The 26,234-nt window shown below is 38.4% G+C and overlaps 2 protein-coding genes across 2 annotated transcripts in view; one reads left to right on the top strand and one right to left on the bottom strand.

Moving 5' to 3' along the window:
• Nucleotides 1–24,157, top strand: part of mep1bb (meprin A subunit beta b) — a 27,771-nt gene extending 3,614 nt beyond the window's left edge. Inside the window, exons 6-14 of the mRNA XM_046320642.1 lie at nucleotides 618–735; nucleotides 2,361–2,539; nucleotides 3,892–4,110; nucleotides 5,652–5,804; nucleotides 6,070–6,285; nucleotides 19,475–19,942; nucleotides 20,293–20,475; nucleotides 21,543–21,702; nucleotides 22,128–24,157. Of these exons, the coding sequence (XP_046176598.1) occupies nucleotides 618–735; nucleotides 2,361–2,539; nucleotides 3,892–4,110; nucleotides 5,652–5,804; nucleotides 6,070–6,285; nucleotides 19,475–19,942; nucleotides 20,293–20,475; nucleotides 21,543–21,702; nucleotides 22,128–22,353 (1,922 nt within the window). The 3' untranslated portion in view covers nucleotides 22,354–24,157. The remainder of the gene's footprint in view (nucleotides 1–617; nucleotides 736–2,360; nucleotides 2,540–3,891; nucleotides 4,111–5,651; nucleotides 5,805–6,069; nucleotides 6,286–19,474; nucleotides 19,943–20,292; nucleotides 20,476–21,542; nucleotides 21,703–22,127) is intronic.
• LOC124009134 (PH domain leucine-rich repeat-containing protein phosphatase 1-like) overlaps nucleotides 23,502–26,234 on the bottom strand; it is a 72,953-nt gene continuing 70,220 nt past the window's right edge. The window contains exon 17 of the mRNA XM_046320641.1: nucleotides 23,502–26,234. Within this exon, the coding sequence (XP_046176597.1) occupies nucleotides 24,975–26,234 (1,260 nt within the window). The 3' untranslated portion in view covers nucleotides 23,502–24,974.

The raw sequence follows: 26,234 nt of genomic DNA, 5'->3' as shown, positions 1-26,234 counted from the left end.
GAAAATATCCCAGTTCTTCCATGGCCTGTGTACTCACCAGACATGTCACCCATTGAGCACGTTTTGGATGCTCTGGATCGATGTGTACTACAGCATGTCCCAGTTCCCGCCAATATCCAGCAACTTTGCACAGCTATTGAAGAGGAGTGGGACAACATTCCACAGGACACAGTAAACAGCCTGATCAACTCTGTGCGAAGGAGATGTGTTGCGCTGCACGAGGTAAATGGTGGTACATGCACCAGATACTGACTGGTTCTGATCCACACCCCTACCTTTTTAAAGGTATCTATGACCAACAGATGCACATCTGTCTTCTCAGTCATGTGAAATCCATAGATTAGTAAATGTTTTCAATTGACTGATTTCTTTATATGAACTGTAACTCAGTAAAGTCTTTGAGATTGCTGCGTTTATATTTTTGCTTAGTATAATACACATTCACTTTCTGAGACATGTTTTTGGTTCTAAAGGTTGACTATTTAAGAGGGGCAATACATTAATTTACGCAATGATACTATTTTATGGTCCATTGCTCGAAATAGGTCATGTGGCGTAGTCTTCAATTGAATGTGTAATTTCATGGTTACAAGACATATCTTCTATTCACAACACAGAGATAAATGCAAAAGGTGTTATCCTGAAGGCCTTTGAACAGTACCGGCTGAAGACCTGTATCGACTTCAACCCTTGGGAGGGAGAGCAGAACTACATTTCCATTTTCAAAGGAAGCGGGTACTGTAAGCTGTTATGGACTGCTCTGTTTTTATGTTGATTTATAATGTTTCTGCATTGTGCTTTCAAGATACTGAACATACATGACTGCATAAAATGTATATACAGTACTAGTCAAAAGCATTCCAAGTGAAGCTGGTTGAGAGAATGCCAAGATTGTGCAAAGCTGTCATCAAGGCAAAGGGTGGCTACTTTGAAGAATCTCAAATATAAAATATATTTTGAATTGTTTAACACATTTTTGGTTACTACATGATTCCATATGTGTTATTTCATCGTTTTGATGTCTTCACTATTATTCTACAATGTAGAAAATATTTAAAATAAAGAAGACCCTTGAATGAGTAGGTGTGTCCAAACTTTTGACAGGTACTGTATGTTTGGGGTTATTGTCTCACTAGGAAATCCACTCCTGGCAGTACACTACCGTTCAAAAGTTTGGGGTCACTTAGAAATGTCCTTGTTTTTTAAAGAAACGCATATTTTTTGTCCACTGAAATAACATAAATTTGATCAGAAATACAGTGTAGACATTGTTAATGTTGTAAATGACTATGACTGAGAAACAGACGCTCACAAGTCCTCAACTGGCAGCTTCATTAAATAGTACCCGCAAAACACCAGTCTCAACGTCAACAGTGAAGACGCGACTCCGGGATGCTGGCCTTCTACTCCGGGATGCTGTCTGTGTTCTTTTGCCCATTAATCTTTTATTTTTATTGGCCAGTCTGAGAGATGGCTTTTTCTTTGAAACTCTGCCTAGAAGGCCAGCATCCCGGAGTTGCCTCTTCACTGTTGACGTTGAGACTGGTGTTTTGCGGGAACTATTTAAAGAAGCTGCCAGTTGAGGACTTGTGAGGCGTCTGTTTCTCAAACTAGACGCCCTAATGTACTTGTCCTCTTGCTCAGTTGTGCACCGGGGCCTCCCACTCCTCGTTCCATTATGGTTAGAGCCAGTGCTGTTCTGTGAAGGGAGTAGTACACAGCGTTGTACGAGATTTTCAGTTTCTTGGAAATTTCTCGCATGGAATAGCCTTAATTTCTCAGAACAAGAATAGACTGATGAGTTTCAGAAGAAAGGGCTTTGTTTCTGGACAGTTTTTGCCTGTCTTCAAACCCACAAATGCTGATGCTCCAGATACTCAACTAGACTAAAGAAGGCCAGTTCAATTGCTTCTTTAATCAGAACAATAGTTTTCAGCTTTGCTAACATAATTGCAAAAGGGTTTTCTGATGATCAATTACCCTTTTAAAATGATAAACTTGGATTAAGCTAACACAATGTGCCATTGGAACACAGGAGTGATGGTTGCTGATAATGGGCCTCTGTATGCCTATATACATATTCCATGAAAAATCTTCAGTTTCCAGCCACAATGGTCATTTACAACATTAACAATATCTATACTGTATTTCTGATCAATTTTATGTTATTTTAGTGGACAAAAAATAAGTTTTTTTCCAGAACAAGGACATTTCTAAGTGATCCCAAACTTTTGAACGGTAGAGTATATATTTTATTTTGGAAGGATGTGCCCATGGAAAAAAAGGTTAGGCTGTAGTATAGCCTTTGAGTTTGTATTATATTAACGCTCAACAATGATTTCTGGTTGTCGCTCTTTCAGTTGTTTCTCATCTGTGGGTAACCAACATGTGGGGAAACAGAGGTTGTCCATCGGGACCAATTGTGACCGCATTGCCACCATCGAACACGAATTCCTCCATGCACTGGGTTTCTGGCATGAGCAGTCACGGTCGGACCGCGATGACTACGTCACCATCCTGTGGGACCACATCTCTGAGGGTACTGAACCTCTAAACCTATGGTAACCCTAACCATAATGCTTACCCCTAACCCTCTGATCCCAAAATGTAGGGGTTAGGGTTATGGCTAAGGTTAGGGTTGTACCAGGTAAGAGCTGTCAAATACACAAGCAGCTCCCGGCATTATACCTAAAGCAGACATTGCCATTGGCTGCACGGAGTCGCATTAAGAGAGCCATGCAGCCTTGATTACAAGTCCGACTGTAATGTGAGATGTAATCTACACCTTGATTGTTTAGTAAAATGTTTTTCGATTTGAATGTCATTTTTTCTTTCTCGTTCTGATCTTCTGACGCGAGTGGGACGAGTGTAGCTTCGTGACAATAACCACACGGAAGCAGAAGCTCTAATTTGACAGCTCTAACACAGTTACACCAGCTAAGCAAGTGTCGGATATCGCCGATTAACACTTGATCTGATTGAATCTAGGCTATTCCCACTGGGTAAAAATGGGTTTAATCAACATTGTTTCCACGTCATGATGTTGAATCAACGTGGAAAACTGATTGAATTTGTAAAAAGTCATCAACATAAATATATATTTTTTTACTCAACTTTGAACCTAAATCCAATGACATGGTGATTTCACGTTAGTTGAAAATTCAACCAAATGTAAATCAAAACAAGAAGTTGAGCTGAGGTCTGTTCCCAGTGGGGTGTTTCTTACTGTGCATGCCTGCATGTATTTGTCATCAGAAACATGGTGATTGGATTTCTTTGAATAATTTATCATCTGGACAAACAGTAATCTGTTTTCTTTCCACAAGCATATTACAATATGTCAACATGACAACATAAAGTCAGATTAGTGTTAGCCTGACCAAACAGGCCCACCCACAATGCACACTACTTGTTCATTAATCTTGACCTTTGCCAAGAGCTATAAGCTATGTGATCAGGACAACCAAATGTCTTCTTGTGCTGATCGACTGCCTAATTCTCTCAGACAAACGGGCAAAGGGCACCATATAAGCATCAACGGAAATTTAAAGTGAAATTTGAGATTAGTGCATGGTCTAAGTCATTAATATCAAGTCATTCATTTTGTGTAATTGAAGGTGAAAGAGCAGCGACATGATTCTTAAGATTCCAGTCAGCATCTTGTCATCCACATGAAGCCCTAACCCTACAGATCTGCCATTGGAGACGTTCTTTGTCTCGCTAACATTTTGGGGTTAAAGGCTTATTACAGTACATGTCAATTCAGGAGACGAATTGAAATTCCAAGGCTAGATTTGAAGAAGTGAGTAAACTGGCTGATTTGACCCCTCCAACCCAACTGAACTCTCTCTCTCCCTCTCCGCCTCCCTCCCTCAATCAATCAATCTCCAGGTAAGGAACACAACTTTAACACGTACAATGACACCATGTCCAGTTCTCTGGGTGTCCCCTACGACTACGGTTCCATGATGCACTACAGTAAGACTGCGTTCAGGAATGGTACCGAGCCCACAATCGTCACCAAGATCCCCGCCTTCGCTGATGTCATCGGTCAGCGCATGGAGTTCAGTGATAATGACCTGCTCAAGCTACGGCGCCTCTACAACTGCAGTAAGACACAGGCACATTAGGCCTCTACAACTGCAGTAAGACACAGGCACATTAGGCCTCTACAACTGCAGTAAGACACAGGCACATTAGGCTGTACAACTGCAGTAAGACACAGGCACATTAGGCTGTACAACTGCAGTACGACTCAGTCACTTTAGGCCTCTAAAACTGCAGTAAGACACAGGCACATTAGGCTGTACAACTGCAGTACGACTCAGTCACTTTAGGCCTCTACAACTGCAGTAAGACACAGGCATATTAGGCCTCTACAACTGCAGTAAGACACAGGCACATTAGGCTGTACAACTGCAGTAAGACTCAGGCACATTAGGCTGTACAACTGCAGTAAGACACAGGCACATTCGGCTGTACAACTGCAGTAAGACACAGGCACATTAGGCTGTACAACTGCAGTAAGACACAGGCACATTAGGCTGTACAACTGCAGTAAGACACAGGCACATTAGGCTGTACAACTGCAGTACGACTCAGTCACTTTAGGCCTCTACAACTGCAGTAAGACACAGGCACATTAGGCTGTACAACTGCAGTACGACTCGGTCACTTTAGGCCTCTACAACTGCAGTACGACTCAGCCACTTTAGGCCTCTACAACTGCAGTAAGTCTCAAACACTTTTGGCCTCTACAACTGCAGTAAGGCTCAGTCACTTTAGGCCTCTACAACTGCAGTAATGCTCAGTCACTTTAGGCCTCTACAATTGCCGTAAGGTTCAGTCACTTTAGGCCTCTACAACTGTCGTAAGGCATAGGAACATTGGGCTGTATAACTGCAGTAAGGCTCAGCCACTTTAGGCCTCTACAACTGCAGTAAGTCTCAGCCACTTTTGGCCTCTACAACTGCAGTAAGGCTCAGTCACTTTAGGCCTCTACAACTGTCGTAAGGCATAGGAACATTGGGCTGTATAACTGCAGTAAGACTCAGGCCATGTTCAAGGGCATCGGTCTGCTCAGTCAGTGATCAACAACTGTCTGAGCAGACTGACTGATCTATCAAGTAAGTAGTAAGACATACTCACATTGACCTGCTGATTTATTTGATGGAGACTGTAATTTATAATAATAATAATAATAAATAATAATAATAATATATGCCATTTAGCAGACGCTTTTATCCAAAGCGACTTACAGTCGTGTGTGCATACATTCTACGTATGGGCGGTCCCGGGGATCGAACCCACTACCCTGGCATTACAAGCGCCATGCTCTACCAACTGAGCTACAGAAGGACCAATTTAGTCAAACCCACAGTGCAGGAGACTTCCTTTGCTGGAATGTCACATTTCTGCTATAAAACTTGAATTACAGTGATTAGTTAGGTGATATATTCAAAGCGAAACTCAGGATCGTTCTGCAGTGTATATTTGATTGAGAACCCTAGTGGATTATCAAACGTGGTTGGGTACATGATACTGCATAGGTACATGGTAAACCTAGATAAAAAATGTTTACAGCAGGTCAAAGTTTTCCTATAATTGCTGTTCAGCTGATGGCGATTGCATATACGTGTCCTTTGATCCAGCACGCTCCTCCACTTTCCTGGACACCTGTGACTTTGAGAGGGAGAACATCTGTGGTATGATCCAGGGGCCGGGGGACCAGGCAGAATGGACAAGGGTGACCCAGGCGCCTGGCGGGCCCAACACGGACTACTCCAACATGGGCAAATGCACCGGTGAGCACCCCCTCAGTACACACCAACCACAAAACAACACTATCAACCTCCCATCCTCAGTCCCTGACAGGGCAGATCACTATCAGCTCTCTTCTTATCTTACAGTCCAAAGGGTGATCAAGGTCCAGTTACAAATAACACCTAGAGTTTTCCCTGACTGTTACCTGGTTAGTAAAACTCTGAACCCTAGTTATAGGCTAAAGTTATAGGCTGACCCTACTTAACAATCCAATGGAAAATGTATACTGATGTCCATTGTTCACAGGCTCAGGCTACTTCATGCACTTGAGCACTGCCACAGGCAAACCAGCAGACACAGCCAGGCTGGAGAGCAGACTGCTCTACCCCAAGAGAAGCTACCAGTGCCTGCAGTTCTTCCTCTACAATGGTGGTGGCGCCAACGATCAGCTGGTGATCCTTGTCCGAGAGTACGATGAAGCCCACCCCAACGGAACCCTGCGTGTTATTCAGCCCATAGTTGGTAACATCTCTAACATATTGTCTCTAACATATGGTCTCTAACATAGCTAACATCTCTAACATATTGTCTCTAACATAGCTAACATCTCTAACATATTGTCTCTAACATAGCTAACATCTCTAACATATGGTCTCTAACATACTGTCTCTAACATATGGTCTCTAACATAGCTAACATCTCTAACATACGGTCTCTAACATAGCTAACATCTCTAACATATTGTCTCTAACATAGCTAACATCTCTAGCATATGGTCTCTAACATAGCTAACCTCTAACATATTGTCTCTAACATAGCTAACATCTCTAACATATGGTCTCTAACATAGGTAACATCTCTAACATATGGTCTCTAACATACTGTCTCTAATATATTGTCTCTAACATAGCTAACATCTCTAGCATATGGTCTCTAACATAGCTAACATCTCTAACATATGGTCTCTAACATAGCTAACATCTCTAACATATTGTCTCTAACATAGCTAACATCTCTAGCATATGGTCTCTAACATAGCTAACCTCTAACATATTGTCTCTAACATAGCTAACATCTCTAACATATGGTCTCTAACATAGGTAACATCTCTAACATATGGTCTCTAACATACTGTCTCTAACATAGCTAACATCTCTAGCATATGGTCTCTAACATAGCTAACATCTCTAACATATGGTCTCTAACATAGCTAACATCTCTAACATATTGTCTCTAACATAGCTAACATCTCTAGCATATGGTCTCTAACATAGCTAACATCTCTAACATATTGTCTCTAACATAGCTAACATCTCTAGCATATGGTCTCTAACATAGCTAACATCTCTAACATATTGTCTCTAACATAGCTAACATCTCTAACATATGATCTCTAACATAGCTAACATCTCTAACATATTGTCTCTAACATAGCTAACATCTCTAACATATGGTCTCTAACATAGCTAACATCTCTAACATATGGTCTCTAACATAGCTAACATCTCTAACATATTGTCTCTAACATAGCTAACATCTCTAACATATTGTCTCTAACATAGCTAACATCTCTAACATATGATCTCTAACATAGCTAACATCTCTAACATATTGTCTCTAACATAGCTAACATCTCTAACATATTGTCTCTAACATAGCTAACATCTCTAACATATGGTCTCTAACATACTGTCTCTAACATATTGTCTCTAACATAGCTAACATCTCTAGCATATGGTCTCTAACATAGCTAACCTCTAACATATTGTCTCTAACATAGCTAACATCTCTAACATATGGTCTCTAACATAGCTAACATCTCTAGCATATGGTCTCTAACATAGCTAACATCTCTAACATATTGTCTCTAACATAGCTAACATCTCTAACATATGGTCTCTAACATAGCTAACATCTCTAGCATATGGTCTCTAACATAGCTAACATCTCTAACATATTGTCTCTAACATAGCTAACATATCTAACATATGGTCTCTAACATAGCTAACATCTCTAACATATTGTCTCTAACATAGCTAACATCTCTTTACATATGTTCTCTAACATAGCTAACATCTCTAACATATGGTCTCTAACATAGCTAACATCTCTAGCATATGGTCTCTAACATAGCTAACATCTCTAACATATTGTCTCTAACATAGCTAACATCTCTAACATATGGTCTCTAACATAGCTAACATCTCTTTACATATGTTCTCTAACATAGCTAACATCTCTAACATATGGTCTCTAACATAGCTAACATCTCTTTACATATGTTCTCTAACATAGCTAACATCTCTAACATATTGTCTCTAACATAGCTAACATCTCTAACATATGGTCTCTAACATAGCTAACATCTCTTTACATGTGTTCTCTAACATAGCTAACATCTCTAACATATTGTCTCTAACATAGCTAACATCTCTTTACATATGTTCTCTAACATAGCTAACATCTCTAACATATTGTCTCTAACATAGCTAACATCTTTTTACATATGTTCTCTAACATAGCTAACATCTCTTTAAATATGTTCTCTAACATAGCTAACATCTCTAACATATGTTCTCTAACATAGCTAACATCTCTAACATATGGTCTCTAACATAGCTAACATCTCTTTACATATGTTCTCTAACATAGCTAACATCTCTTTACATATGTTCTCTAACATAGCTAACATCTCTAACATATGTTCTCTAACATAGCTAACATCTCTAACATATTGTCTCTAACATAGCTAACATCTCTAGCATATGGTCTCTAACATAGCTAACATCTCTAACATATGGTCTCTAACATAGCTAACATCTCTAACATATTGTCTCTAACATAGCTAACATCTCTAGCATATGGTCTCTAACATAGCTAACATCTCTAACATATTGTCTCTAACATAGCTAACATCTCTAACATATGGTCTCTAACATAGCTAACATCTCTAGCATATGGTCTCTAACATAGCTAACATCTCTAACATATTGTCTCTAACATAGCTAACATCTCTAGCATATGGTCTCTAACATAGCTAACATCTCTAACATATTGTCTCTAACATAGCTAACATCTCTAACATATTGTCTCTAACATAGCTAACATCTCTAACATATTGTCTCTAACATAGCTAACATCTCTTTACATATGTTCTCTAACATAGCTAACATCTCTAACATATGGTCTCTAACATAGCTAACATCTCTAGCATATGGTCTCTAACATAGCTAACATCTCTAGCATATGGTCTCTAACATAGCTAACATCTCTAACATATTGTCTCTAACATAGCTAACATAACATAGCTAACATCTCTTTACATATGTTCTCTAACATAGCTAACATCTCTAACATATGGTCTCTAACATAGCTAACATCTCTTTACATATGTTCTCTAACATCTAACTCTCTAACATAGCTAACATCTCTAACATATGGTCTCTAACATAGCTAACATCTCTATGGTCTCTAACATATGGTCTCTAACATAGCTAACATCTCTAACATATTGTCTCTAACATAGCTAACATCTCTAACATATGGTCTCTAACATAGCTAACATCTCTTTACATATGTTCTCTAACATAGCTAACATCTCTAACATATGGTCTCTAACATAGCTAACATCTCTTTACATATGTTCTCTAACATAGCTAACATCTCTAACATATTGTCTCTAACATAGCTAACATCTCTAACATATGGTCTCTAACATAGCTAACATCTCTTTACATATGTTCTCTAACATAGCTAACATCTCTAACATATTGTCTCTAACATAGCTAACATCTCTTTACATATGTTCTCTAACATAGCTAACATCTCTAACATATTGTCTCTAACATAGCTAACACCTTTTTACATATGTTCTCTAACATAGCTAACATCTCTTTACATATGTTCTCTAACATAGCTAACATCTCTAACATATGTTCTCTAACATAGCTAACATCTCTAACATATGGTCTCTAACATAGCTAACATCTCTTTACATATGTTCTCTAACATAGCTAACATCTCTTTACATATGTTCTCTAACATAGCTAACATCTCTAACATATGTTCTCTAACATAGCTAACATCTCTAACATATTGTCTCTAACATAGCTAACATCTCTAACATATGGTCTCTAACATAGCTAACATCTCTAACATATGGTCTCTAACATAGCTAACATCTCTAACATATTGTCACTAACATAGCTAACATCTCTAACATATGGTCTCTAACATAGCTAACATCTCTAACATATTGTCTCTAACATCTCTAACATATTGTCTCTAACATAGCTAACATCTCTAACATATTGTCTCTAACATCTCTAACATATGGTCTCTAACATAGCTAACATCTCTAACATATTGTCTCTAACATATTGTCTCTAACATAGCTAACATCTCTAACATATTGTCTCTAACATAGCTAACATCTCTAACATATTGTCTCTAACATAGCTAACATCTCTAACATATGGTCTCTAACATAGCTAACATCTCTTTACATGTGTTCTCTAACATAGCTAACATCTCTACCATATTGTCTCTAACATAGCTAACATCTCTAGCATAGTGTCTCTAACATAGCTAACATCTCTTTACATATGTTCTCTAACATAGCTAACATCTCTTTACATATGTTCTCTAACATAGCTAACGTCTCTAACATATGGTCTCTAACATAGCTAACATCTCTAACATATTGTCTCTAACATAGCTAACATCTCTAACATATGGTCTCTAACATAGCTAACATCTCTTTACATATGTTCTCTAACATAGCTAACATCTCTAACATATGGTCTCTAACATAGCTAACATCTCTTTACATATGTTCTCTAACATAGCTAACATCTCTAACATATTGTCTCTAACATAGCTAACATCTCTAACATATGGTCTCTAACATAGCTAACATCTCTTTACATATGTTCTCTAACATAGCTAACATCTCTAACATATTGTCTCTAACATAGCTAACATCTCTTTACATATGTTCTCTAACATAGCTAACATCTCTAACATATTGTCTCTAACATAGCTAACACCTTTTTACATATGTTCTCTAACATAGCTAACATCTCTTTACATATGTTCTCTAACATAGCTAACATCTCTAACATATGTTCTCTAACATAGCTAACATCTCTAACATATGGTCTCTAACATAGCTAACATCTCTTTACATATGTTCTCTAACATAGCTAACATCTCTTTACATATGTTCTCTAACATAGCTAACATCTCTAACATATGTTCTCTAACATAGCTAACATCTCTAACATATTGTCTCTAACATAGCTAACATCTCTTAACATATGGTCTCTAACATGGCTAACATATCTAGCATATGGTCTCTAACATAGCTAACATCTCTAACATATTGTCACTAACATAGCTAACATCTCTAACATATGGTCTCTAACATAGCTAACATCTCTAACATATTGTCTCTAACATCTCTAACATATTGTCTCTAACATAGCTAACATCTCTAACATATTGTCTCTAACATCTCTAACATATGGTCTCTAACATAGCTAACATCTCTAACATATTGTCTCTAACATATTGTCTCTAACATAGCTAACATCTCTAACATATTGTCTCTAACATAGCTAACATCTCTAACATATTGTCTCTAACATAGCTAACATCTCTAACATATGGTCTCTAACATAGCTAACATCTCTTTACATGTGTTCTCTAACATAGCTAACATCTCTAACATATTGTCTCTAACATAGCTAACATCTCTAGCATAGTGTCTCTAACATAGCTAACATCTCTTTACATATGTTCTCTAACATAGCTAACATCTCTTTACATATGTTCTCTAACATAGCTAACGTCTCTAACATATGGTCTCTAACATAGCTAACATCTCTAACATATGTTCTCTAACATGGCTAACATCTCTAACATATGTTCTCTAACATAGCTAACATCTCTAACATATGTTCTCTAACATATGTTCTCTAACATAGCTAACATCTCTAACATATGTTCTCTAACATAGCTAACATCTCTAACATATTGTCTCTACCATAGCTAACATCTCTTTACATGTGTTCTCTAACATAGCTAACATCTCTAGCATATTGTCTCTAACATAGCTAACATCTCTTTACATATGTTCTCTAACATAGCTAACATCTCTTTACATATGTTCTCTAACATATCTAACATCTCTAACATATGGTCTCTAACATAGCTAACATCTCTAACATATTGTCTCTAACATAGCTAACATCTCTAACATATGGTCTCTAACATACTGTCTCTAACATATTGTCTCTAACATAGCTAACATCTCTAGCATATGGTCTCTAACATAGCTAACCTCTAACATATTGTCTCTAACATAGCTAACATCTCTAACATATGGTCTCTAACATAGCTAACATCTCTAACATATTGTCTCTAACATAGCTAACATCTCTAGCATATGGTCTCTAACATAGCTAACATCTCTAACATATGGTCTCTAACATAGCTAACATCTCTAACATATGGTCTCTAACATAGCTAACATCTCTAGCATATGGTCTCTAACATAGCTAACATCTCTAACATATTGTCTCTAACATAGCTAACATCTCTAACATATGGTCTCTAACATAGCTAACATCTCTAACATATTGTCTCTAACATAGCTAACATATCTAACATATGGTCTCTAACATAGCTAACATCTCTAACATATTGTCTCTAACATAGCTAACATCTCTTTACATATGTTCTCTAACATAGCTAACATCTCTAACATATGGTCTCTAACATAGCTAACATCTCTAGCATATGGTCTCTAACATAGCTAACATCTCTAACATATTGTCTCTAACATAGCTAACATCTCTAACATATGGTCTCTAACATAGCTAACATCTCTTTACATATGTTCTCTAACATAGCTAACATATCTAACATATTGTCTCTAACATAGCTAACATCTCTAACATATGGTCTCTAACATAGCTAACATCTCTAACATATTGTCTCTAACATAGCTAACATCTCTTTACATATGTTCTCTAACATAGCTAACATCTCTAACATATGGTCTCTAACATAGCTAACATCTCTTTACATATGTTCTCTAACATAGCTAACATCTCTAACATATTGTCTCTAACATAGCTAACATCTCTAACATATGGTCTCTAACATAGCTAACATCTCTTTACATATGTTCTCTAACATAGCTAACATCTCTAACATATTGTCTCTAACATAGCTAACATCTCTTTACATATGTTCTCTAACATAGCTAACATCTCTAACATATTGTCTCTAACATAGCTAACATCTCTTTACATATGTTCTCTAACATAGCTAACATCTCTTTACATATGTTCTCTAACATAGCTAACATCTCTAACATATGTTCTCTAACATAGCTAACATCTCTAACATATGGTCTCTCTAACATAGCTAACTATCTCTAACATATTGTCTCTAACATAGCTAACATCTCTAACATATGTTCTCTAACATAGCTAACATCTCTTTACATATGTTCTCTAACATAGCTAACATCTCTAACATATGTTCTCTAACATAGCTAACATCTCTTTACATATGTTCTCTAACATAGCTAACATCTCTAACATATTGTCTCTAACATAGCTAACATCTCTAACATATGGTCTCTAACATAGCTAACATCTCTTAACATATGTTCTCTAACATATGCTAACATCTCTAACATATGTCTCTAACATAGCTAACATCTCTAACATATTGTCTCTAACATAGCTAACATCTCTAACATATGGTCTCTAACATAGCTAACATCTCTAACATATGTTCTCTAACATATAACATCTCTCTATGTTCTCTAACATAGCTAACATCTCTAACATATGTTCTCTAACATAGCTAACATCTCTAACATATGGTCTCTAACATAGCTAACATCTCTAACATATTGTCTCTAACATAGCTAACATCTCTAACATAGCTCTAACATACTATCTCTAACATATTGTCTCTAACATAGCTAACATCTCTAACATATGGTCTCTAACATAGCTAACATCTCTAACATATTGTCTCTAACATAGCTAACATCTCTAACATATGGTCTCTAACATAGCTAACATCTCTAACATATGGTCTCTAACATAGCTAACATCTCTAGCATATGGTCTCTAACATAGCTAACATCTCTAACATATTGTCTCTCTAACATATGGTCTCTAACATAGCTATCTCTAACATATGGTCTCTAACATAGCTAACATCTCTAACATATGGTCTCTAACATAGCTAACATCTCTAACATATGGTCTCTAACATAGCTAACTCTCTAACATATTGTCTAACATAGCTAACATCTCTAACATATGGTCTCTAACATAGCTAACATCTCTAACATATTGTCTCTAACATAGCTAACATCTCTTTACATATGTTCTCTAACATAGCTAACATCTCTAACATATGGTCTCTAACATAGCTAACATCTCTAACATATGGTCTCTAACATAGCTAACATCTCTAACATATTGTCTCTAACATAGCTAACATCTCTAACATATGGTCTCTAACATAGCTAACATCTCTTTACATATGTTCTCTAACATAGCTAACATCTCTAACATATTGTCTCTAACATAGCTAACATCTCTAACATATGGTCTCTAACATAGCTAACATCTCTAACATATGTCTCTAACATAGCTAACATCTCTTTACATATGTTCTCTAACATAGCTAACATCTCTAACATATGGTCTCTAACATAGCTAACATCTCTTTACATATGTTCTCTAACATAGCTAACATCTCTAACATATTGTCTCTAACATAGCTAACATCTCTAACATATGGTCTCTAACATAGCTAACATCTCTTTACATATGTTCTCTAACATAGCTAACATCTCTAACATATTGTCTCTAACATAGCTAACATCTCTTTACATATGTTCTCTAACATAGCTAACATCTCTAACATATTGTCTCTAACATAGCTAACATCTCTTTACATATGTTCTCTAACATAGCTAACATCTCTTACATATGTTCTCTAACATAGCTAACATCTCTAACATATGTTCTCTAACATAGCTAACATCTCTAACATATGGTCTCTAACATAGCTAACATCTCTAGCATATGGTCTCTAACATAGCTAACATCTCTAACATATTGTCTCTAACATAGCTAACATCTCTAACATATGGTCTCTAACATAGCTAACATCTCTTTACATATGTTCTCTAACATAGCTAACATCTCTAACATATGGTCTCTAACATAGCTAACATCTCTAGCATATGTTCTCTAACATAGCTAACATCTCTAACATATTGTCTCTAACATAGCTAACATCTCTAACATATGGTCTCTAACATAGCTAACATCTCTTTACATATGTTCTCTAACATAGCTAACATCTCTTTACATATGTTCTCTAACATAGCTAACATCTCTAACATATGTTCTCTAACATAGCTAACATCTCTAACATATTGTCTCTAACATAGCTAACATCTCTAGCATATGGTCTCTAACATAGCTAACATCTCTAACATATGGTCTCTAACATAGCTAACATCTCTAACATATTGTCTCTAACATAGCTAACATCTCTAACATATGGTCTCTAACATAGCTAACATCTCTAACATATTGTCTCTAACATAGCTAACATCTCTAACATATGGTCTCTAACATAGCTAACATCTCTAACATATGGTCTCTAACATAGCTAACATCTCTAACATATTGTCTCTAACATAGCTAACATCTCTAACATATGGTCTCTAACATCTCTAACATATTGTCTCTAACATAGCTAACATCTCTAACATATGTCTCATCTCTAACATATGGTCTCTAACATAGCTAACATCTCTAACATAGCTAACATCTCTAACATATTGTCTCTAACATAGCTAACATCTCTAACATATGTTCTCTAACATAGCTAACATCTCTAACATATTGTCTCTAACATAGCTAACATCTCTTTACATATGTTCTCTAACATAGCTAACATCTCTTTACATATGTTCTCTAACATAGCTAACATCTCTAACATATGTTCTCTAACATAGCTAACATCTCTAACATATGGTCTCTAACATAGCTAACATCTCTTTACATATGTTCTCTAACATAGCTAACATCTCTTTACATATGTTCTCTAACATAGCTAACATCTCTAACATATGTTCTCTAACATAGCTAACATCTCTAACATATTGTCTCTAACATAGCTAACATCTCTAACATATTGTCTCTAACATAGCTAACATCTCTTAACATATGGTCTCTAACATGGCTAACATATCTAGCATATGGTCTCTAACATAGCTAACATCTCTAACATATTGTCACTAACATAGCTAACATCTCTAACATATGGTCTCTAACATAGCTAACATCTCTAACATATTGTCTCTAACATCTCTAACATATTGTCTCTAACATAGCTAACATCTCTAACATATTGTCTCTAACATCTCTAACATATGGTCTCTAACATAGCTAACATCTCTAACATATTGTCTCTAACATATTGTCTCTAACATAGCTAACATCTCTAACATATTGTCTCTAACATAGCTAACATCTCTAACATATTGTCTCTAACATAGCTAACATCTCTAGCATAGTGTCTCTAACATAGCTAACATCTCTTTACATATGTTCTCTAACATAGCTAACATCTCTTTACATATGTTCTCTAACATAGCTTACATCTCTAACATATGGTCTCTAACATAGCTAACATCTCTAACATATGTTCTCTAACATGGCTAACATCTCTAACATATGTTCTCTAACATAGCTAACATCTCTAACATATGTTCTCTAACATATGTTCTCTAACATAGCTAACATCTCTAACATATGTTCTCTAACATAGCTAACATCTCTAACATATTGTCTCTACCATAGCTAACATCTCTTTACATGTGTTCTCTAACATAGCTAACATCTCTAGCATATTGTCTCTAACATAGCTAACATCTCTTTACATATGTTCTCTAACATAGCTAACATCTCTTTACATATGTTCTCTAACATAGCTAACATCTCTAACATATGGTCTCTAACATAGCTAACATCTCTAACATATTGTCTCTAACATAGCTAACATCTCTAACATATGGTCTCTAACATACTGTCTCTAACATATTGTCTCTAACATAGCTAACATCTCTAGCATATGGTCTCTAACATAGCTAACCTCTAACATATTGTCTCTAACATAGCTAACATCTCTAACATATGGTCTCTAACATAGCTAACATCTCTAACATATTGTCTCTAACATAGCTAACATCTCTAGCATATGGTCTCTAACATAGCTAACATCTCTAACATATGGTCTCTAACATAGCTAACATCTCTAACATATGGTCTCTAACATAGCTAACATCTCTAGCATATGGTCTCTAACATAGCTAACATCTCTAACATATTGTCTCTAACATAGCTAACATCTCTAACATATGGTCTCTAACATAGCTAACATCTCTAGCATATGGTCTCTAACATAGCTAACATCTCTAACATATTGTCTCTAACATAGCTAACATATCTAACATATGGTCTCTAACATAGCTAACATCTCTAACATATTGTCTCTAACATAGCTAACATCTCTTTACATATGTTCTCTAACATAGCTAACATCTCTAACATATGGTCTCTAACATAGCTAACATCTCTAGCATATGGTCTCTAACATAGCTAACATCTCTAACATATTGTCTCTAACATAGCTAACATCTCTAACATATGGTCTCTAACATAGCTAACATCTCTTTACATATGTTCTCTAACATAGCTAACATATCTAACATATTGTCTCTAACATAGCTAACATCTCTAACATATGGTCTCTAACATAGCTAACATCTCTAACATATTGTCTCTAACATAGCTAACATCTCTTTACATATGTTCTCTAACATAGCTAACATCTCTAACATATGGTCTCTAACATAGCTAACATCTCTTTACATATGTTCTCTAACATAGCTAACATCTCTAACATATTGTCTCTAACATAGCTAACATCTCTAACATATGGTCTCTAACATAGCTAACATCTCTTTACATATGTTCTCTAACATAGCTAACATCTCTAACATATTGTCTCTAACATAGCTAACATCTCTTTACATATGTTCTCTAACATAGCTAACATCTCTAACATATTGTCTCTAACATAGCTAACATCTCTTTACATATGTTCTCTAACATAGCTAACATCTCTTTACATATGTTCTCTAACATAGCTAACATCTCTAACATATGTTCTCTAACATAGCTAACATCTCTAACATATGTTCTCTAACATAGCTAACATCTCTTTACATATGTTCTCTAACATAGCTAACATCTCTTTACATATGTTCTCTAACATAGCTAACATCTCTAACATATGTTCTCTAACATAGATAACATCTCTAACATATTGTCTCTAACATAGCTAACATCTCTTAACATATGGTCTCTAACATGGCTAACATCTCTAGCATATGGTCTCTAACATAGCTAACATCTCTAACATATTGTCACTAACATAGCTAACATCTCTAACATATGGTCTCTAACATAGCTAACATCTCTAACATATTGTCTCTAACATCTCTAACATATTGTCTCTAACATAGCTAACATCTCTAACATATTGTCTCTAACATCTCTAACATATGGTCTCTAACATAGCTAACATCTCTAACATATTGCCTCTAACATCTCTAACATATTGTCTCTAACATAGCTAACATCTCTAACATATTGTCTCTAACATAGCTAACATCTCTAACATATTGTCTCTAACATAGCTAACATCTCTAACATATGGTTTCTAACATAGCTAACATCCCTTTACATGTGTTCTCTAACATAGCTAACATCTCTAACATATTGTCTCTAACATAGCTAACATCTCTAGCATAGTGTCTCTAACATAGCTAACATCTCTTTACATATGTTCTCTAACATAGCTAACATCTCTAACATATGTTCTCTAACATAGCTAACATCTCTAACATATGTTCTCTAACATAGCTAACATCTCTAACATATGTTCTCTAACATATGTTCTCTAACATAGCTAACATCTCTAACATATGTTCTCTAACATAGCTAACATCTCTAACATATTGTCTCTACCATAGCTAACATCTCTAACATATTGTCTCTACCATAGCTAACATCTCTTTACATATGTTCTCTAACATAGCTAACATCTCTAACATATTGTCTCTAACACAGCTAACATCTCTAACATATTGTCTCTAACATAGCTAACATCTCTAGCATATGGTCTCTAACATAGCTAACATCTCTAACATATGGTCTCTAACATAGCTAACATCTCTAACATATGGTCTCTAACATAGCTAACATCTCTAACATATTGTCTCTAACATAGCTAACATCTCTAGCATATGGTCTCTAACATAGCTAACATCTCTAGCATATGGTCTCTAACATAGCTAACATCTCTAACATATGGTCTCTAACATAGCTAACATCTCTAACATATGGTCTCTAACATAGCTAACATCTGTTACATCAACCTATAGACATTCAAATAATCTGTTATTAGTTTACACCCATCATATTGTTTTTTCTTAACCTGTATAATGCGTTTCACTTATGATATACTGTAAATTCTACACAACAATATTCTCTGTACTGTATTTATAAACTTAATGGTTTCCTCTTTCTCCCAGCACCACCTCAAGACCTATGGCAACTGCACCATGTGAGCCTGAACGTGGTCAAGAAGTTCCGGGTGGTGTTCGAGGGCATCAAGGGCGACGCCCCCTCCACAGGTGGTCTCTCCCTGGACGACATCAACCTCTCTGAGACTACCTGCCCCGACCACGTGTGGCGGGTGAAGAACTTCAGCCACATCATGGAGACCACTCCTAACGACAAACCCATCTACAGCCCCCCGTTCAAGTCCAGAGAGGGCTACACCTTCCAGATGGGGCTCTACCCCAGTGGGAAGGAGGGCTACGCGGGGGAGCTTTCTGCCTACGCCCACCTGGTGACCATGTCCGGTGACACAGAGGTGCGGAAGTGGCCATGTCCATGGAAACAGATGACCATGATGCTGTTCGATCAGAACCCAGACATCATGAGGCGTATGAACAACCAGCGCAGTGTCACCACCGATCCTACTAAGAAACTCAATGGTCAGTCCAGGTCCAGTATTCATTAAGAATCTTAGACTGGGAGTGTTGATCTAGGATCAGGTTCCCTCTCTCCATGTAATCTTTTTCATTATTATCTGAAAGGCTAAACTGATCCGAGGTCAGTGCCCTTCTGAAATGCCTAATTAATATAGACCAAGACAAGTGCAGAACGATTTGAAACCCAGGGATTTACTTTAACATTGCAAATTCCATTTGCAAATTAATGGAATTACCATTTTTTTCTGAGATGTTCCACCTGGTTTTGCATGGACTTAAAGTAGTAGTCTTCTTATTTCATAGATGAAGTCATGTAGAGTATATTGAGAAAGATCTGTGTTTTTACCTTTCAGAGACTTCAGAGCTGTTCTTCTGGGATGACCCTCGTAAGGTGGGCGTTGAAGTGTCAGCGGCGGACGGGACCAAATATTTCCGTGGGCCGGGTGCCGGGACAACCGTGTACCTCACCCATGGCAGGGCCAAGAGCAGGGACTTCATCAAAGGGGGAGACGCCATCTTCCTGCTTACCATGGAGGGTAAGAAGTTCTGAAACGTTCCCCTGGTCCCAGATTTGTTCGTGCTTTATTGCCAACTCCTATGGTTAGCCATGACAAAAGTTAGCCTGGTTCCAGATCTGTTCGTGCTGTATTGCCAACTCCTATGGTCAGTCCTGACAAAAGTTAGCCTGGTTCCAGATCTGTTCGTGCTGTATTGCCAACTCCTATGGTCAGTCATGACAAAAGTTAGCCTGGTTCCAGATCTGTTCGTGCTGTATTGCCAACTCCTATGGTCAGTCCTGACAAAAGTTAGCCTGGTTCCAGATCTGTTCGTGCTGCATTGCCAACTCATATGGTCAGTCCTGACAAAAGTTAGCCTGGTTCCAGATCTGTTTGGCCATTGTCAGTGGTGTACGTAAAAATACTTGAAAGTAATACTTAAGTATTTTTGGGGGGGTATCTGTACAACTTTGACATTTACTTCACTACAATCCTAAAGACAATTACGTACTTTTTACGCCATACATTTTCCCTGACCCCCAAAAGTACTCGTTACATTGTGAATGATTAACAGGACAGGAAAACTGTCTAATTGAAACACTTAACAAGAGAACATCCCTTCTGCCTCTGATCTGGTGGACTCACTCAACACATGGTTTGTAAATGATGTCTGAGTGTTAGAGCATGACCCTGGCTATCCGTTAAAAACAAACAAGGAAAATCATGTTGTCTGGTTTGCGTTTATATGAGGAATTTTATATTATTTCTACTTTTACTTTTGATGCTTAAGTATATTTTAGTAATTACATTTACTTTTGACACAAATATATTTAAAACCAAGCACTTTTAGACTTTCACTTAAGTAGTATTTTACTGGGTGACTCACTTTGAAAATTGAGAAAGGGGCGGAGTTGGATTGTTTTTCGTGGCCAAAGTCATCACGCCCATTCGCCAATTCACGCCCATTCGCCATTTCTATAATCAATCATGCTACCCAATCCCATCCCAGTGTCTGTAGGCCAACATTAATTTCTATGTTAGTACTATGTGTACTGTACCTCATTCTCATTACATACATGCCCCCTCCCCCCAATCTCTGTCTTCAGATGTGTCACATCTTACGGTGACCCAGCCCGTACCCTCCTCCACATTGCCACCAGTCACCACGGTTACCACCGCCATATTGCCACCTACTGACCCCTGCACTAAGGTCACATGTGGGAATGAGGGTGTCTGTGTGGTGGATGCTGGAAATGCTCTTTGCAGGTGAGGACACTTTATTATCGAGGCTTGTCGTTTACACAATACAATGGTCTGAATTCTATTTCTCTGTCTTTCGCTCTGTTCTTCTCTCTGCATTGATAACCACAGCTTGATTCTTTCCTTTTATCCTGCACCAGCTGTGCAGATACAAATTATTCCCTCTGTTTCCTCAGAATGCTCAGTCTTACCCTTTACACATACACACAGCCCACCAGGCAAAACTGGTTGTATAATGACATCATTACAACCAGTGTTGCCTGTGTATAGACTCCCACTTTCTTCCCCTCTGTATAGGTGAACCGTGTTAGAGCAATATTTCTCTCTCCCTATCCAGATGTGCAGTGGATAGATAGGTGACTCTCTCTCTCGGTCCCTCTCTAGGTGTGCAGTGGATAGATAGGTGACTCTCTCTCTCGGTCCCTCTCTAGGTGTGCAGTTGGTGACGACTGGTGGTACTACGGAGAGAGTTGTCAGTATCAGGGTTCCACCCAGGACACGATGACCACAGCGCTTATAGCCTCTTTCTCTGTGCTGGGTGGCATGTTGGTGGTGACTGCAGTCAGTGTGGTGTGTGTGAAGAGGAAAAACAAGAACACCGGAGGTGGAGGAGACCGGGGCATCACCATGTCCAATGTCACCGTCACAGGAATGTAATGGTTTTCCCCCTGCCAGAACCAAAACTATTCATGGCCAGCATTAAGTAGGTGAAGAAGTTAACTGCAAAAGCTACAACTCCTTCAAATATAAAATTATAGAAAGATCTACTGGAAATTCCACTTAATGTCTCATCCCAATAATTATCAGCCATGTATTTTGATCAGCCTGTTAATTTGACATGATTTGTAGTTTCTTTGTGTATGCAAATCTCCAACTATTTTCTTGTGTAAAATTTGTATTCAAACACTTGAAAGGGGGACGTGCTCTACCTCTCCCGCACAGGTTATTTTCATTTACTTTAACATCCCATTTTTTTTGTATTTGTGTGCAAAAAAAAAAAAAAAAATCATAAATATGCTATGAAGTGTATGTATTGTTCAGGGCATACGCTACATTAGTGTTGCTGTCATGTCATTTTCATTTCAGACTCTTAATAGTTTTAAATTGAGATAATGATATCTGAAATGTTTATTTTTCTTTAGTTGCAGTCATGGAAGAGAAGGCATTAGGGTCATAAATATAATAAGTGGTTCTAGAGTTCGTCTGATTTTGAAATGAATGAGATGCTAATATAAACATTTGACAATATTGACCTCTTCTGGTCATAAGATGCACATCTGATTTTCAAATTAGGGCTCTATTCAATAAGTAGCACTGAAGTTCTGTGTTGTAGCCAGATTGACATTTAGAGGCAATGTTCCCGCGTTAGTAGACCCGACATTCACGGTAAACGCTACATGTCAGCTCAATTGGAAAGTACCTCTAAATTTCAAGCGTGCTATAGAGCCAAACTTCAGCTATAGAGATTGAATAGAGCCCTTACTCAAACTAGAGCTATAGTATGACACATGTGCAACAAGAGATTATCCTGCATTTCTGGATAACAGTAATGTAAAAATGGTACATTTGAAATTGTATTTTAAAGTCTAATTGAAAGCTATCAGCTATACCTTATGGCTGTTTTCAGGTTTATAGGAACTTAAAATTGTATGACCTTAATCTGCAACATATAAGTGGGTCATACATTGAAAAGGGGAGGAATACTGAGAGAAATGATTGTATATAAATTTACACGTGTCAAATGCACACAGAGAGAATTTAAAATGTAACTGCAAAATATAAAAATAACACTAGAACAACAAAGCTTACAAATGTAAGATTTATTATACCAAAGACAGGAACGTTTTGTGTGGTTCACTTTCCATGTGGATAATATAGCATTTGTTTGCATTACTGAACTGGACACAGTCATGCCGGTGAGAGCAGTGGGACGGAATACTGTGTGTGTGTATGTCTGTTGTGAGCACATTAGAGGGAGTGCTGACTAACCAAAATGTAAGTATCAACAGAACTGAATGAAAAGAACCATGGTGAATTGTGTGTGCTTGTACTGTATAACAGGGTGGGTGTACTGTGTATGCACGTATGTGTGTGTGTATTGAACATGTCTCCACACCACTAAATCCATCCACAAACATACGGGTACACAGTTCCTTTAAAAGCATCAGTATTTCTCTTATTTACAATTCATTGGGGAAAAAAAAAAATCACAATTTCTCTCAGAGAAGATTAGTAAAAGTGACTAGGTCACCATAAAGAGTATGCAACTCCTAAGAGTTAGTCTTTCAAATTTCTACAAAAATGTCTATGCCTTTTGTACAGGCCAAGAGCCATGATTTACTGAAGAAAGAGTTTTATCAAGTGCCCCATCTACAACAGTTAAGCGTGGTATTATTGGTGTGTACCATTCAAATGTATTTCATTGATAATAAAAAAAGAGTGTTCTCCATGTTTCATTTAACAAGGTGTTTTCAGCAACTTAATTTTCTTTACATTAAAAGATATGGTAAGTAAAAAAACAACGTCATCATACCCATAACTGTGTGTTGTGAGAGGCTAACCCTTTTGCAGAGAGACTAGTGTGGATTACATAGGTACTCATTGGTTCGTTGTCTAATGTAAAAACAACGTCATCATACCCATAACTGTGTGTTGTGAGAGGCTAACCCTTTTGCAGAGAGACTAGTGTGGATTACATAGGTACTCATTGGTTCGTTGTCTAATGTAAAAACAACGTCATCATACCCATAACTGTGTGTTGTGAGAGGCTAACCCTTTTGCAGAGAGACTAGTGTGGATTACATAGGTACTCATTGGTTCGTTGTCTAATGTAAAAACAACGTCATCATACCCATAACTGTGTGTTGTGAGAGGCTAACCCTTTTGCAGAGAGACTAGTGTGGATTACATAGGTACTCATTGGTTTGTTGTCTAATGTAAAAACAACGTTCCGCACAGTCTGTCTGTGAGTAGTAGTGGAACTACTTTGGACCATAAAAGGTGTGTCCATAAGTAGGATACCCAATAGGGATGGGTTATCTTAAAGGGCTCATTTGCATGTCCTATTCTATAGGTCAATTTGGGGAAAGAGTTGGAGCAGGTTACAGTGCTTGGTACTCCAGTGCTGTGGTCTCAGGAAAGGGGTTGAGTGATTGTAGTCTGTAGACATCTCAGCAAGGTGCTGTTTTTCAGATGCATAGGTTACTCAGCTAGTCCGAAGACTCTGTAGCGATTCTCCACTGTAGGGATTTCGGGGTGTGTCCTAATTCCCTGCAGTCCTAGTAGTCTGCAGGCTGGTCGGGGCTAGGTGTTTTCTGTTGCTTCTGCTGATGCTGCTTCATGATCTCCTTGACCTCTTCCACCAGCTCTGGAGGGATGATGAACTGGTCGTCTGGGTCGGGCTGGGCGGGTGCCGTGAAGTATCCCCCTCCCTTCTTAGATGGGACGTCTGCTGCCACCTCGATCAGGTTGTGGCTCTTCTCCTGGGGGGCCACAGAGCCGTTCCCCCTCCTCTTCCCCATGGCCTTCCAGTCATCTCCCGGTCTGCCGCAGCCCACTGACCAGCCCTCTTCTCTATCCTCCCTCATATCCGCCTCCCCCAGGGATAGCTCCACCCCTTCCTCCAGTGGTTCTGGGGTGCAGGGTGGAGGAGGTGGAGGAGGGGCCAGCAAGCGTTCCCGTCCTGACGATGATAAAGAGGCCTCAACCCTAAGGCAGTGGATGTCGGCCTCCACCTCCACTCTGCTCCCGTTGGAGAAGACCCCGGCGATGGGCTCCTCGTCCTCACTGTCCAGCCCGTTGTCAGATAGCGCGCTGGAGAAGGTGGCGCTGGACAGCTGCCTCTGGAAGGATCCGGTCAGACAGGCAGGGTGGAGAGCACAGCAGCCCCGGGCAGGAAGCTCCGAGCCTGGGTGGGGGTAGGGGCAGGGCTGGGCAGCGTGCTGGGCCTGCAGGGAGAGCTGGTTGGCCTGGTGGTGCAGGTGGAGCTGGTGGTGGTGGGGTTGTTCATGCAGCAGCCCCAGGGAACTCTGAGGAGGCTCGTCAGAGGAGGCTGTGGATCCCACCTCGCTGCTCATCTCACTAGTACTGATCTCACTGCTGATCTCACTGCAGGAGGACGGGGGGACAGGGAGGGAGCCGTCCCCTGTGGGTCGCTCCTTTATCGACGAACCCCCCGAAGAGGGGTAGCCGCCCAATACAGGGCTGGGGGGCGGCTGGTGATGGTCTCTGCAGCAGCAGCAGTCCTCACTCACAGAGAGCTGCACCACCACGGCACAGAGACTGTCGGTGCAGCCGTAGCCCTGGGCCAGCGTACACAGCTTCTTGGCTGCAGCCAGGCCGTCTGGGACATTACGCACCGCCTCCACCGCCTCCAACGGTGACACGGCATCCCACAAGCCACGGCTTCCCAGGATGAAGAACTCGTCCTGCGGGGTGAGGGTTACCGTGCAGACGTAGGGCCGTGGGATCACTGCCGGGTACAGGAAGGAATATCCCATGATACGGGTGGAGTCTGTCACTCCATTCACCTTGTTGTC

The sequence above is a fragment of the Oncorhynchus gorbuscha genome, linkage group LG22 (genome assembly GCF_021184085.1).
Source record: "Oncorhynchus gorbuscha isolate QuinsamMale2020 ecotype Even-year linkage group LG22, OgorEven_v1.0, whole genome shotgun sequence".
NCBI classification, from domain to species: domain Eukaryota; kingdom Metazoa; phylum Chordata; class Actinopteri; order Salmoniformes; family Salmonidae; genus Oncorhynchus; species Oncorhynchus gorbuscha.
Note: the sequence above shows the minus strand (reverse complement) of the source record. Positions and strands in the feature narration are given on the sequence as shown.